Below are 13,599 nucleotides of genomic sequence, written 5' to 3'. Positions count from 1 at the left end.
TGTTTTGTTTTTAAGTAATAAGGTCTCTACAGCTGGTCGGTGATGGCGCAGGCCTTTAATCCCAACACTCGGGAGGCAGAGGCAGACACATCCCTGTTGAGTTTGAGGCCAGCCTGGTCTACAGATCAAGTTCCAGAACATCCAGGGCTGTTACGAGAAACCCCATCATCTCAAACAAAACAAAGCAACCAGCATAGCCTAGCTATGTGCAAATATCCAGCTGCTTGCTGGGAATGACCTTGGATTCCTGATCTTCCTGCCTGCACCTCCTGGGTGCTGGGATGACAGGCCTATGCTGTCAGACCGGCTCTGCCACACTCGGTTCTGCCCTGTGGCTTTTTTCAATGCCAGACAAGAGGAGGTGGAACCTTCTGTGGCCCTTGTAAAAGTGACAAAACTTGATGACTAGGAAGAGCCAACTCTGGGGACCGTGGGGACTGGTGTGGGTGGCCCCAGAGGCTTTAGGTAAGAGCACCAGAGAAGCCTTGGCTCACGGGCAGACAGAACTTGCTAGGGTGTCCCCAGAGCCACCTGCCCTTTGGGAGTGGGAGGAGAGGCCGACCTGGACACCTGCCTCAGGGTGACGGTGAGCTCTACTTACAGGTTCCATCCAGAGGACAAGTACTCCACAGGGCCCAAGCCAGCCACCTTCATGAACAGCTCAACTCCATAGACTAAGACAAGAGGGAAACATCAGATGCTGATCTGGGTTCTCCCCAGCCCACTGGAGGAGGCGGCCAGCTAGAGGCCAGGCTAAGGGACATGTTGGGGACCAGCTAGTGGTAAGACTGGGGGACATGTTGGGGGCCAGCTAGAGGTAAGACTGAGGGACATGTTGGGCCAGTAGAGATAAAGCTGAGGGACATGGTGGAGTGCCTTATGTGACCAGGGGCCAGTAAGAAGTGAGTGGATTCGAAGCAGGCTAAAGGGGTCAGACTAAACCTCTAAGATGGGGGTCCCTTGAGGTCCTGTTTTAGGGGAGGGTCGTGAGATGCTGTAGCTGGTTGGAGCCCTCACAGCTGGGTTTAAGCCAGAGCCATGCAGCACACTTACTGGTAAGAAACACGAGGTAACTCCAGGGCACGTGCTTTGAGATGAAATTCCCGCCTAGGAGACAGAGGGGTGACAGAAGTGGTGGTTGCGGTCAGCCAGGGGCTCTGTGTAAAGCAGGGAGGGGCCCCATGCGGAGCTCACCTTTCAACATGAATGTCTCCACCAGGATCCAGACACCGTTGACGGCCACCACCAGGTCTGCAATAGAGAAGCCGTGAGAGGGGGTCAGAGGGACAGGCCTGCTGACCTCACAGGGCTATGAGCAGGACCCCAGGGGTGGGAAGAAAGTGGGCCTGGGCTACACACCATCCCTGGAGGGTTTCCACTTCTGCTGAGAGCTCTCACTATGGACCAGCATCAACCGGGGATTCCTTTAGGAAATGCAGTAGTAGCTAACATGGTTACCATCCCTACAGTGACTGGGGTCAGAGGAGTCCAATTTGTCAACACAGAGAGCCAATATACTTGGGCTTGTCTGCCTTTAAGATGACCATGGTGCTAAGAGCAGGCCTTATAGAGGGCCTGGGTTCAGTTCCCAGAACCCAGATGGTGGTTCACAACCATCCGTAACTCCGGTCCCAGGGATCTGACGCCCTCTTCTGACCTCTGAGTGCCCCAGCACACACATGGTACACAGATGCACAGGCAGGAAAAACACTCGTAAAATAAATAATAAAGGAAAACTTTTCCTTTTCAAAATGACTGCATGAACACAGCCACGTCACATGGTCACGGAGCATCTACCCAATAACACTCTCCCTTCTGGATCCGTCCCAGGAGCAGGATGTAGACACAGGGGACATAGGTACAGGATGGGGATCAGGGGTTGGTTGAAGAGATGGACACATTCACCTAGGGGCATGCCACCCACAGCCACGTGGTCCCTCTACGTGTTACTGTGCTGTGGTCTCTACTCCCTGACCATGGGGACACACTGCAGAGGAGGAAGGGTCCCTAACCACCCTCCCATATCTAAGTTCTTTGTATATACTTTTTTTTTTTTTGAGACAGGATTTTGTTATATGGCTTTGACTAGCCTGGTGTTTGCTATGAACCCCCAAGCTATTCTCAAAATCCGGACGATCCTCCTGCCTCGGTGCCTGGAGTGCTGGACTTACAGGCTTTGGCCACTATGTCCAGTTCTTACAGCTTTAAATATATATATATATATATATATATATATATATATATATATGCTTGTTTATTTATTTGCTGTTTATTTGTGAGGAGCAGGGTGGGACATGCGTCACCAGGCACCTGTGGTAGTCAGAGGACAACTTGTGGGAGTTGGTTTCTTCCTTCCACTGTGTGGGCCCGAGGGAACTGAACTCAGACCTTCAGACTTGGCGACAAGCTCCATTAGCCCCTAAACCATCTTGCTGGCCCTCTTAAAGCTTTTAAACAACAGAAAAATAAGCTATAATAAAAGTCAGCCTCTGGGAAGTAGTGGATATTCTCTATACCTTACTTGAATATATCTCGTTCTGAAAGTACAATTTGAAGTATGCTACGGAATTATGAGAGAAGGGAAGCCCTAAAGATCTGAAATACAATGAGATAAGGTATAGTAGCATACATCTTTTGTCCCCGCACCTGGGAAAGCAGAGGCAGGAGGATTTCTGTGAGTTCCAGACCAGCCAGGTCTACACAGTGAGAACTGACTCAGAACAAGAAAAGACTTGGCAATGTGCCCACATTATAGAGACAGGAACTTTTTCTGGGGACCTGAGGCACGTTGAGTAAATATGTCCCTAGGTGCCACTCCAGCTGCCATGGTCCTGTGGTGGGGCTGCTGCTGGGACCCTGGGACATAGGTCGTGTGCTTGTGCTGCTGGGGACCCTCGGGTTAAGACTGGGAATCAAGATATGTCAGAGTAGTGAGTTAGGACAAAGCTCTGGGGTTGAAAATCTGAACCACCAGCTTGGTGGTGGTGACTCGCACCTTTAATCCCAGCATTTAGGAGGCAGGTCTCTGTGAGTTCAAGGCCAGCCTGGTCTGCAGAGTTAACTCCAGGACAGCCAAGGCTACTTGAAGGAAACCTACAGAGGAGGTGTGTCTCTATGGGTTTCTGCCTCCTCGATTCAAATTAGACCTCTGAATAAAATGATCGCTTTCACAAGTAAGTACTAAGTCAATAATAAATAAACAAACAAAACCCTGGCTGTGTCTGCAGAAAGCTGGGACACGGTCAGTGCCAAGCAGTGAGCCCTCTCCCCCTCAGACTGTGGCCTTTAAACATCATTTCTTCTCAGAAGGAATCAGAGCTCCTCGGAATACGTGGGGCTGCTGCCCCAGCTCCTTCTTCTGACTGTCAAGCACATAAGAGGTGCTGGGGACTTGAACTGTTGCTCTGTTATTACCTCTGTGTGATTCTGGGGCAACCAGGGACTTCCTGCGTGCCAGTTAAACACTCTACCACCAAGTGGTATTTCCATCCCCTGATCTTTTTTTTCCTTCAGTTGGGCCAAGCTGGCCTTGAACTTGTGACAGTCACTCAGCCTCCTGAGTGCTGGAACTACACTCACGAGCCACCACACTCAGCTAGGTTCCCGCCCTCCAACTGGCTTAAATGTTGAGAATTACATGTTGCTATGGTTACCATGTCAGGCCTATCATCTCAGGACTTAAGTACCAAATGATAAGGACTTAGGTATGTGGGAGGCAGGCACAGCGAAAACAGGCCTGCTTCCTTAACTAAGCAAGGTGACAGACTCAGGTCTGCTGAGGAAACATCCTGAAACAGGAGGGGCCCTATCCACACTATGCTCCCAAAGGACCTCGGCCTGCAACAGAGACACAGAACTGAAGTGAGGGGGCAGAGGACCAGAAAGTGACCACACCCAATTACTTCTGCATGTAATAAGCGTGGCGATCTCTGAGTTTTGCTGTTTGTTTGTTTGTTTGTTTGTTTGTTTGTTTGCTTTTGTTTTTTGAAGAGTACTGGGGACAGAACCCAGTGCTTGGCCCCCTTCTGATCTCTTGTCTCTCTACCTCCAAGAACAAAGGACTCAGGGGACAGGGGCCCTGAGCTGCGATGGTTCACACTTACACATGAAATACTGGAAGGCCTTGGAATTCACAAGGATGTTAATCCCTGTTTGAAGAGAAAGAAAAAGTAAAAGTCAGAGGGTCCAAGGTAGGCCCGGCAGGGGCACACACTTTGCCCTAGCACCCAGCACTCGGGAGGTAGAGACAGGCGGATCTCTGAGTTCGAGGCCAGCCTGGTCTACAGAGTGAGTTCCAGGACAGCCAGGGCTATGCAAAGAAACTCTGTCTCAAAATGAAACAAACCTGGTGTTCAAGTGAAAGGGGGCTATACCGTGAAGAACAGCAGGCATCTGGCTTAACGCTCTTTTACTTTTTTGCTTGTTTGTTTTCAAGATGGGGTTTGCTATGTAGCCCAGAATGCTCTCAAACTTGTCACCTGTCTGTCTTACCCTCTGCAGTGCGGTGGTTACAGGTGCCTGGCTGGCCCTTGGATTTTGAATTACTCATCAAGGGTCCTTCCTGAGCTAACTGCTTACTTCCCAGCTTGGTCCCACACGCTCACCTTTGAAGATGAGGAAGGCTGTCCGGGGAAGCTCGTCAAACCAGTGCTGTCTGTTCTTCTTTGCCTGCAGTGCAGAGGACCCAGGGGAGATGAGGTCAGGGCCAGGGACCAGACCTAGCCCAGACCTCCACAGGGGCTAGCCTCCCGCTCCCGCTGCTAAACTGGGAACAGCAGTGGCATTTAGAGATCTGGATGGTAAATTGGGACAGCTGGGACTGGGGGGCCATAGTCTCTGAGAAGCCTTGGGAAGGCTGGCTCATGGGGTGTGGGTTCCTGTTGTGGCTGAGGTACACTGAAGGCTGAACTGCCTTTCTCACTGCTGGGCGAAGATGCAGGAGAACTCACCTTCCACTGCAGAGCAGCAACTTCATAAATATCATAGAAGTCCTTCAGGCTGTCACAAGCAAAGTGAAAGGACGGTCACATGCCGCGGGCCTGTCACCCACGTGACACTCACCCTCTGCTCCTCCCACCTGCCCAAGGCTGCCTCTCATAGGAAGATGGAAACCTTACCGGACCTAGCCCCGAGCCAGGTCCTCACCTGCAGCGGCCTGATTGCCTCTGTTCTCCAGGGGCTAGGATGACTCAGTTTACACTGACCACCTCTGCCCCATAGAGGCTACCCCTGAGGGAAGAGAGGCCTCGGGGACTGACAGAGTAGCATCTCACTCAAAGAGCCTGCTGCCTTCACTTTCACAGCAGGAGGAGTCCAGCTGAGAGGGCAGAACCCTTACGCTTAACGACCCTCAAGGCCAGCACCACCAAAACTGGACGTCTCTCGGGCTCAGCCCCTCCAGGTTTCTGTGCGCATGTGTGCAGGGAACACTTTCTTTTAGGTCGGAGGACAACTTTCAGGGGTTGATTCTCTCCTTCCACCATGTGGGTCCCAGGGATGAAACTCAAATCATCAGGCTTGGCAAAGGCACTTTTACCTGCTAAGCCATCTCGCCCTTTCCAATTTTATTATTATTATTATTATTATTATTATTATTATTATTATTATTATTATTATTATTGAAAAGATCTGGAAATAGTCCAAGCTGGCCTCAAACTCTCTATATAGCTGGGCAACATTAAGTTTCCAATCCTCCTGCCTCAGGCCTTAGAGACACGCATCAGCACATCCAGCCTCAAGCATTTCTTTTCAAGCAAACCGGACTGAAACGGACTAGTGTTTGGCTTCTGCGGCTTGTAAGAGATTACCAAGGAACTTGACCATGTCAGAATCATGGTGTAATCTGAATCTCTCAAAGGCCTCCCTCCCTATACCCACCTCCTACTACCCAGAACCGCTCCACTACAGGACGGGAAGGTCTGGCCCTGCTGCCCTGACAGACATGGCCCTGGCTCTCACCTAAGCAGAGGTGTGTTGCTCTGATTCAGGGCCTTGAAAGTCAGGAAGCGCTCCCTAGCGCTCATCCGGGGCTTGTAGAAGCGCATCAAGCCTTCGAACTGCCTGTAGGAGATGCCAGCTGGCCTCTGCGGGAGAGGGAAGGCGGTGTGGTAGAACACAGGTACACGAGGACACAGATGGCACCTGCGTTTCTCCCACGGGCAGTACGGCAGCCACAGGCTCTGCCGAGCCAAAGGGGACGCTTTTGGTAGGGAGAGAGAATGAAGTCCCTCTCTGTGACCCTGCCCCCACTGCCCTACCCGTTGGCTGACGAGCAGGTGGTACGCGTGCTGGATGGCCGTTCGCTTATGCAGCAGCAAGGACTTGAACTTGTGCTTTTCGATGTCGTTGAAGGTGTCGAACACCACGGCCAGGAGCTGTAAAGGGCAAGCATGGGGTCCTAAGTGAGCCTTCAGTCCCCATAATGGGCTTTCTTTCATCCAGCTTCCTAGAAGGGGGAGACTGAGGAGACCCTGTGGTGGGATGCACTGCCCAGGACAGGGGGAGCCTACTCGAGCCAAGGACGTGAACTGCTGCTCTCTGCATATTTCTCTCCTGAAGACACCGCTGCTGGGTTTTCCTCAGGGCCCTCCCCCGTCCCCCCATAGTGGGCCCCTGGCTGGCCAGAGGACAGGCCAGGGAAAGAGGCCATATGGACTTGGACCCTGGGGCCTCCTCCCTCTCCCCCTTCCGTGGTTACTCTTCCTGTGAGTCACAGCTTCATGTGAGGCTCCAGGAAGAGCGGGGAGGAGAAATCCTGCATGCCAGCAGGGAATATTCTAGAACTGCCCCCAGAGGAAAAAAATCAGTTTATTAATGAGGGGAACGGAGGGTAGGGATGATCTGAGAGACACTCTTGTCTTTCAAAGCTGTTCTGAGTGAGTGCTCCTGTTCCTTCTAAAGTCTCTCTCTCTCTCTCTCTCTCTCTCTCTCTCTCTCTCTCTCTCTCTCTCTCACACACACACACACACACACACACACACACACACACACACACACTGCTTTCCATGCAGACGGAAGGCGAGTGCGTTTCCACCATAGGCCACATAGGGAAGACTTTGGGATGTGTGGGCCGACGAGCTCTGCCGGAAGTTTATTCAGCGCTGTGGCTGGACTGATCCAAGGAGAGATGAGTTACAGATGAGAACAAACACAGGGGTTTGGCTGGGTACCAAAAAAAAAAATAACTTACTAAAAATAATTATTGTGTGCACACACATGTATGTATGCGTGTCTGTGTGTGCCCGCATGCTATAGTGTGTGTGTTGAGGGGTGGGGGAGTCAGAGGGAATTTGGGGGATCCATCTTTCCTACTCAGGCTGTGAGGCTTGTAGGAAAGTGCCTTTACCTGCTGAGCTATCCCACTGGCCCTCTCTTAGTTTTTGAGACATAATCTCACTATATAGCCATGACTGGTTTGGAACTCGCTATCCCCCTGCCTCAACTCCCTCCCGTGTGCCAGGGTTACAGGCATGTGGCACCAGGCCAAGCCTTTCCTGCTATTCTGACTTGGTGCCAGCTACGTCTCTTACTTTCCCTCATTCTAGTCATCTGACCGTGGGTATCCCAGAGTCCCGCCTCTTTCTAGAGGGGGATGTTAGAGGCTCAGGCTTTGCCCCCTCAGCCTGGCAGCACTACGCCACCATCTTCCCGTACACTTTCCTGGGGCTGTCCACACTCCCATCATGCTTGTGTGTGGAGTCTCTGTGAAAACAGGGTTTGGGGTGCTTCCAGAGAGTCTTCTGTGGGGAGGTTCCTGCAGGGAGGAGTCTGGAGAGGGTGGGAGGGCATCCACTGTGCCCACGCAAATCACCATCTGGACTCCTTGCAATTCCTTTACGATAAAGCTGCAAAAACTCCTCCCTAGTTCTGCGAGTCACTTGAGAAAATGACTGAGGAAACCCGACATGTAGGTAATGATCCAGAAGCAAAGGGGTCCCCTGGTGCTTACAGATGCCTGAAGTTTGGGAGGCAAGCCCCTTGACCTGTGGGGTCTGGCCCTGTCTGCACGTGCTGTGGGCAAAAGGTGCTAGAAAACACACACCTACGTGACCACATGATGGCCTTCAGGGACTGAACCTAGACTATCTTGGTCCTTCACAGCCATTTCCTGCCCACCGCTGCATGGACCTAATGCCTCGGTGGCTAGTAAGGAAATCCTGCAGAATGTACAAACAGAGCAGCGACCCAAAGGCTATGAACACCCTCAGCCAGCACTCGGGGTTCACAGCACAACCTGCTTCTCCTTCATGGCCTTTCCACCAATGTATTTGAAAAGTGTCTTGATTTATGGCATCCTTTGTTCTGTTCAGACAAACTCTCACGGCAGGGTTGCCACAGAACACGAGGTCTGGGAGAGCCTCGATCCGTGTCCCCAGGCCAGGGCCACTCAGATTTAGTTCCAAAGTGAATGTGTCTCCTATCCCCACAGAGGTGAGTGACAGTGGACAGGGTCGCAGCGAGCTGTATGGGGAGCACCAGTCAGCGTCCGCTGTAGCGCTGCTTGCTGGTTGGTGGGGAGAAGCCCCTCGCCGTGTGGGGTTCCCGAGACTGTGGTGAGAGCCGAGGAAAAGAGTCAGCTTCTCCTGGTGCCTCTCAGTAGATGGCAACTTAAAACCACTGCAGGAGGGGTTGGGGATTTGGCTCAGTGGTAGAGCGCTTGCCTGGCAAGCGCAAGGCCCTGGGTTCGGTCCCCAGCTCCGGAAAAAAGAAAAGAAAAACAAAACAAAACACTGCAGGAGGCAGCTGGTGTGTTACTTTGTGTGAGAGAGAAGGAAGGAAAGAAGGAAGGAAGGAAGGAAGGAAGGAAGGAAGGAAGGAAGGAAGGAAGGAAGAAAAGAACATATTTCTTTGTTAGGTCTTCACATTTTCAGATTTCACTAAACCACACAGAGAGAGCATTTCCACTCCTTGTCTTCCTTTTGTTTCTGTATGTGTGCCTGAGGGTATGTGTGTGCACCACATGTGTGCACGGGGAGTCTTGTGCCCCTCGCAGGATGCCCTGTGCATAGATTTTTTTTTTCTCACGATTCACGAGAAACCATGCACAAGTTCCTGACACACGGAGGGACAGGATGCAGTGCCAAGCCACTCTCTGAGCTGTGTGGTGGCGGGCGCACGAGTCCCTGTCGGTCTGACACTCAGCTGCCTCTGCTGCACATGACGGTGACAGAACCACAGCAAGGCAGGAGCTGTATCTGTGTGTGGTCCTCTCTGCACAGAGCCTGGCTGGCGCCGTGAGGGCAAAATCTTCACTGTGAGGCGGGAAAGATCCAGCACCATCTACAGAGTGGTGGCACAGAGCCGGGGAACCCCGGCCATCCCCACAGCATTCTGCAGGGCACCACTGTAGGTTGATGTCATTATGCAGGTGAGGGCTGGCCCGGGTTAGATCAAGGCCGTGATTGGACAGTTGAAGAATAAGGTGGGAGGAACGTTTTTGTAGGGAGGGAAAGAAGGAGAAGGAGGGAGATCCAAGATGGAGACTGAGAAGGATGACCCAGGTCCGGGTGGTCTTGAATTACCAAGGTAGCTGGGATGGATTTCTGTAGGCAGATTTATCTTATATAGGTGGGTGGTTTATATCTTTATCAATTGGTTTTAAGTTTATTGTGGATTGAGGATTTAATATGTAAATCTAATTGTTGGGTTACAGTTTGTTGAGTCTTGATGTTACCAGGTAGCTGGGACCAGAGCTCCCGGCTGGCCAGGGTTGGCCAGGGTTACTAGCAAGGGGAGCGGAGAGACCACTGGGGCCAGAAGATAGCTAGGCTAACGTGGTGTGGTGTCACACTGAAGCCAGCCGCTGCTTAGATAATTTAGGGTCAGCTCTATGTGGCCCTACAGTGCCAGAACTAACGCCAGGGGGTGACCGCCCGGATCCGAGAGTACCAGGGACCCAGCATGGAGCGGTGACATGCATAACCAGTTGTGCCCATTTTTAATTATACCGCAACACACCACACCCGACTGTGGACCTGGGATGTACCTGCTTGGTGTCCCCACGTCTCCATCCGAGGGGCCCGCTACTGCAGTGGAGCCAAGAGGGACACTCACCAGGTTCATGATGAAGTACAGCTCAATGGAGAGGTACACGATAAAGAAGACACAGGACCAGGGGTTCCGGGAGTAGGAGGGCATCATGACGTCTGGAAAGCTGTGTGGTAGAGGGTCACCTTAACCTCTAAGGATGGACCTTGCGAGGGACAGCTGCTCCCCTGCACTCCCAGACGGCCCCTTTCCCTGTGTGCACTGATACCAGGGGGAGAGAGGGGGTATGGGGCGGGGGAGGGGATGACGGACATTCCTGGTCTGGAGTGAGGACAGAGGTCAGTGGAGGGAGTGAACCCAGACTTACTTGGCTGTGGTCAGGAGAACAAACAGGTTGACGATGCTGTTCTCCAGGGTGTTGAAGTACTACAAGGAAAGGGTGGGCAGTCACTTCCAGAGCTCCTCTCCCCCTTCCGCCTCAACATGCAAGGGGCGGGCATCAGGGTAGAGGTGCAGTCACACGGGAGCCTGGGCTTTCTGAGCCTGCGCTGATGGAAGGAGCAGGCTACCAAGTAAGGGAGTGAGGTTGTTTCCTGGGTGTCTCGTGTCCCTGTGAGGAGCTCCCCTCCTCCACTCTCTGTTAGAATGCCCCAACGTTCCTGATCCTGGAAGCTTTGCCCATAAGAACAGCACAGAGGGTGTCCCCTTGGCTCTCAGGGAAAGCGATGTCTCGGATCTGAGGGATGGGGACTCCTGGGAACCAGAAACCAGGCAGGGTGCCCTTCCTAACATAGCCAGGGTCCTCCCGGCTATCCTGTTTGACAGGAAGGCCTCCCCATAGACAAGGGACCAAGAACTCATTACTTACAGGGTCGGAAGGGTTCGTAGAGAATAAGTAGAAACCTAGAATGTGGTAGAAAAAAACAGACCGAGTGGAGTTAGAGCAGAGCCAGGTGGGAGGCTAGGGGAGGGCACTAGGGTGTGATGAGGACTATAGGGCTCTGGAGAACACATAGAACACATACGCTGGCTGACAGGGGTCATGTCGCTGCGTGCAAGCCTACTGACACCTCATAACAAGAGCTGGCTCTGCCAGGTCTATTCTTTAAAAAGGGCTGGAAATCTGTTGGTTTTTTTTTTTTTAATTTTATTATTATTATTTTGGGGGGGCTAAGATTGGATTTTAATCAGATGGTTTGAGGTTTTCAAACTAAACAAATCACTTCAGTGGGCTGGATCACAGATGCAGGCTGCTGATAGAGTGTCTCTGTCCTCTGAGGTCATGGCGGCCAAGTCATGCAAAAGGCAGCCAGGCCCTGGGCAGGGATGTTACTCCTTCCTCAGGAGACTGAGGGAAGACGTTCAAGGGTTCTAAGCCAGCCCGGGCTACACGGTGAGACCCGGCTGCCCCAGCCCCTCTACCCCATGGAAATGCAGGGAGAAGCGCTGGGTTTGCAGCCTTCTCCGCCCACACCCACGGGATCTGGAGGCTGACTGGCAGGATGCGGGGCGCTCACCGAGGATGGCGAAGATGATCATGAAGAAGAGCAGCAGCAGGAGGATGTCCATGAAAGGCGGCAGCGACTGGAAGATCTGCCGCAGGTTGCTGGGGAGAAAGATGGCCAGCTGAGGGGCGGCAGGGGTGGGAGGGCTGATCTGTGCCTTGATGGGGGGTTGGGGGGAGGACGCTGTTGGAGGTGTGTCAGGTATACTTGACCTACTGACCCAGGAGGGTGCCAGGCTTAGCTTAGTCCTAATGTACCCGAGGCCTCCACTTAGCAGGTGACAGGGACAACAACACGTATGTGTGTGTGTGTACATATGTGTGTGTGTGTGTGTGTGTGTGTGTGTGTGTGTGTGTGTGTTTGCATGGCATACATCCACCTCCACCAAGTGACAGTGTCTTAAGAGGGAAGGCATGGCAGGAGGCTACATCTGGGGGACCAAGGTCACCTTCCACAGCAAGGAGGGGACAGACACACACACACACACACACACACACACACACACACACACGTGCACTAAGCCACCTAGTCCCAGGATACCAGTTGTTTCTAGCTTTGGGCACGAAGGATCAATTTCCTGCCATCAGCAGGTCCCCGGCCAAGTAACCAGATGAAGCCTCCAAGGATGGGTTTAATTCTAGGTTGGGTCAGCTGTGGGTTTAGGGCTGTGGACTGGGCAGGAGAAACCTGCAGGACAGGGCTGAGAAGTCTGCCTGAAGCTACTTGTAGCTTCTTGTAGGGCTAGAGAGATGATACACCCAGACAGGGGAAGGCCCTGGGCCAGAGTGAGGAGGCCCAGAAATGCCTACCCAACCCCGGGCCTTACCGCCGCACGCCACCACAGTACCGACAGTCCACCAGGAAAATGCAGCGTAGTGCCCGGGTCACCCGCACGTGGGACGTCTGCCGCACCAGCACCACAATGGCCTCGATGAACTGCACCACCAAAACAGACGTCTGGAGATGACAGGTCAGATACATGGTTAGCTCCCTGACATACTGAGTGGATACCGATGAACACAGCACACAGGGACCGGCAAGGCTCCTTCCATTTCTGCTTCTCTTGCAATAGTGAGCCCTCCTGAGGCCAGTACAGATGGGTGGCCGGGCATGAAGCTGGTGTGCGGGTCCTCTCTACAGTGAATCACCTCTCCGGCTGCCCACCGATGTTACCCAAACAACCTCAAGGCACCAGGAAGCTCTACAGGACTCCGCTCATTCCAGCTCTGTTCATTCGGGGATGTTTTCCTAGGCAAAGCGCATGGCCCTTGGCACGGTCCCACTGAGGTCTCAGAGTGGGTCCAAGAGCCCACTCTTCCTCTGACTGGATGTGGAAGGAGGAGGCCAGGGCACTTGCCTCCACATGACCCTATAGGTTCCTGGCATATGCAAACCATCTCACCAGGCTATCCTCTCGAGCATACACTGGGGCCAAGGGATTTTAAATGGAGCTGTAGACACAGATGTGATAGGGACCCAGGAAGAATCACTGCAATGGGATGGACAGATGCATTACCTTGACCATGGTGCGTTTGTGCCTGACGAATGTGTGGAAGCCCAGCCATCGCAATTTCATGCAGAGTTCAAATACCACTACCATGAGGGCGAACAGCTCCAGGGTGGCGTGGACCTGCAGCCACAGAGGTGAAAACTGTCTTCAAGGAGACCATGCATGGCACCTCCCCTCTCCTGGGACTTCTCCCAAGGCGTTCAGGTGTATGTACACACACACACACACACACACACACACACAAAAACACCAGAGAAAGAGAGAGAGGTGGGGGGATCTACCAAGGCTTGGAGACAGAGCTTTTCCCAGACAGCTAAGAATAAACCTGACATTCAAAAGATAGAAAATGCAGACCCACAGAGTGTAAAGTCAGGAAGGAGTCTGAGGCCCCAAGAGAAAAAAAAAAGTCTTGCTCTGGGGAGAACTGTGCAGTACTTATAAAAAAAAAAATAAATAAATCCACAAACGGCATTCAGGAAACAAAAACGGGATTAAAAACAAAAAGAAGGTGAAAGACACCAAATGTAACTGTCATCTACGTCTAAGCTGGCTGCGAGGGCTGGGGAGATGGCTCAGTGGGTAGACACCTGCATTCCA

At 52.5% G+C, this 13,599-nt stretch overlaps 1 protein-coding gene across 1 annotated transcript in view; it reads right to left on the bottom strand.

Annotated features, from left to right (window-relative positions):
• Positions 1 to 13,599, bottom strand: part of Tpcn1 (two pore segment channel 1) — a 56,674-nt gene that overhangs the window by 9,607 nt on the left and 33,468 nt on the right. Inside the window, exons 5-17 of the mRNA XM_032886463.1 lie at positions 13,009 to 13,122; positions 12,319 to 12,449; positions 11,505 to 11,593; positions 10,856 to 10,890; positions 10,355 to 10,413; positions 10,054 to 10,153; positions 5,959 to 6,374; positions 4,950 to 4,998; positions 4,605 to 4,668; positions 4,104 to 4,148; positions 1,195 to 1,251; positions 1,054 to 1,107; positions 602 to 674 (exon numbers count right to left, since the gene is read on the bottom strand). Of these exons, the coding sequence (XP_032742354.1) occupies positions 602 to 674; positions 1,054 to 1,107; positions 1,195 to 1,251; positions 4,104 to 4,148; positions 4,605 to 4,668; positions 4,950 to 4,998; positions 5,959 to 6,374; positions 10,054 to 10,153; positions 10,355 to 10,413; positions 10,856 to 10,890; positions 11,505 to 11,593; positions 12,319 to 12,449; positions 13,009 to 13,122 (1,286 nt within the window). The remainder of the gene's footprint in view (positions 1 to 601; positions 675 to 1,053; positions 1,108 to 1,194; positions 1,252 to 4,103; positions 4,149 to 4,604; positions 4,669 to 4,949; positions 4,999 to 5,958; positions 6,375 to 10,053; positions 10,154 to 10,354; positions 10,414 to 10,855; positions 10,891 to 11,504; positions 11,594 to 12,318; positions 12,450 to 13,008; positions 13,123 to 13,599) is intronic.

The sequence above is a fragment of the Rattus rattus genome, chromosome 16, assembly GCF_011064425.1.
Source record: "Rattus rattus isolate New Zealand chromosome 16, Rrattus_CSIRO_v1, whole genome shotgun sequence".
Taxonomy (NCBI): Eukaryota; Metazoa; Chordata; class Mammalia; order Rodentia; family Muridae; genus Rattus; species Rattus rattus.
The sequence above is the reverse complement of the archived record's forward strand: the minus strand, read 5'-3'. Positions and strand labels throughout refer to the sequence as shown.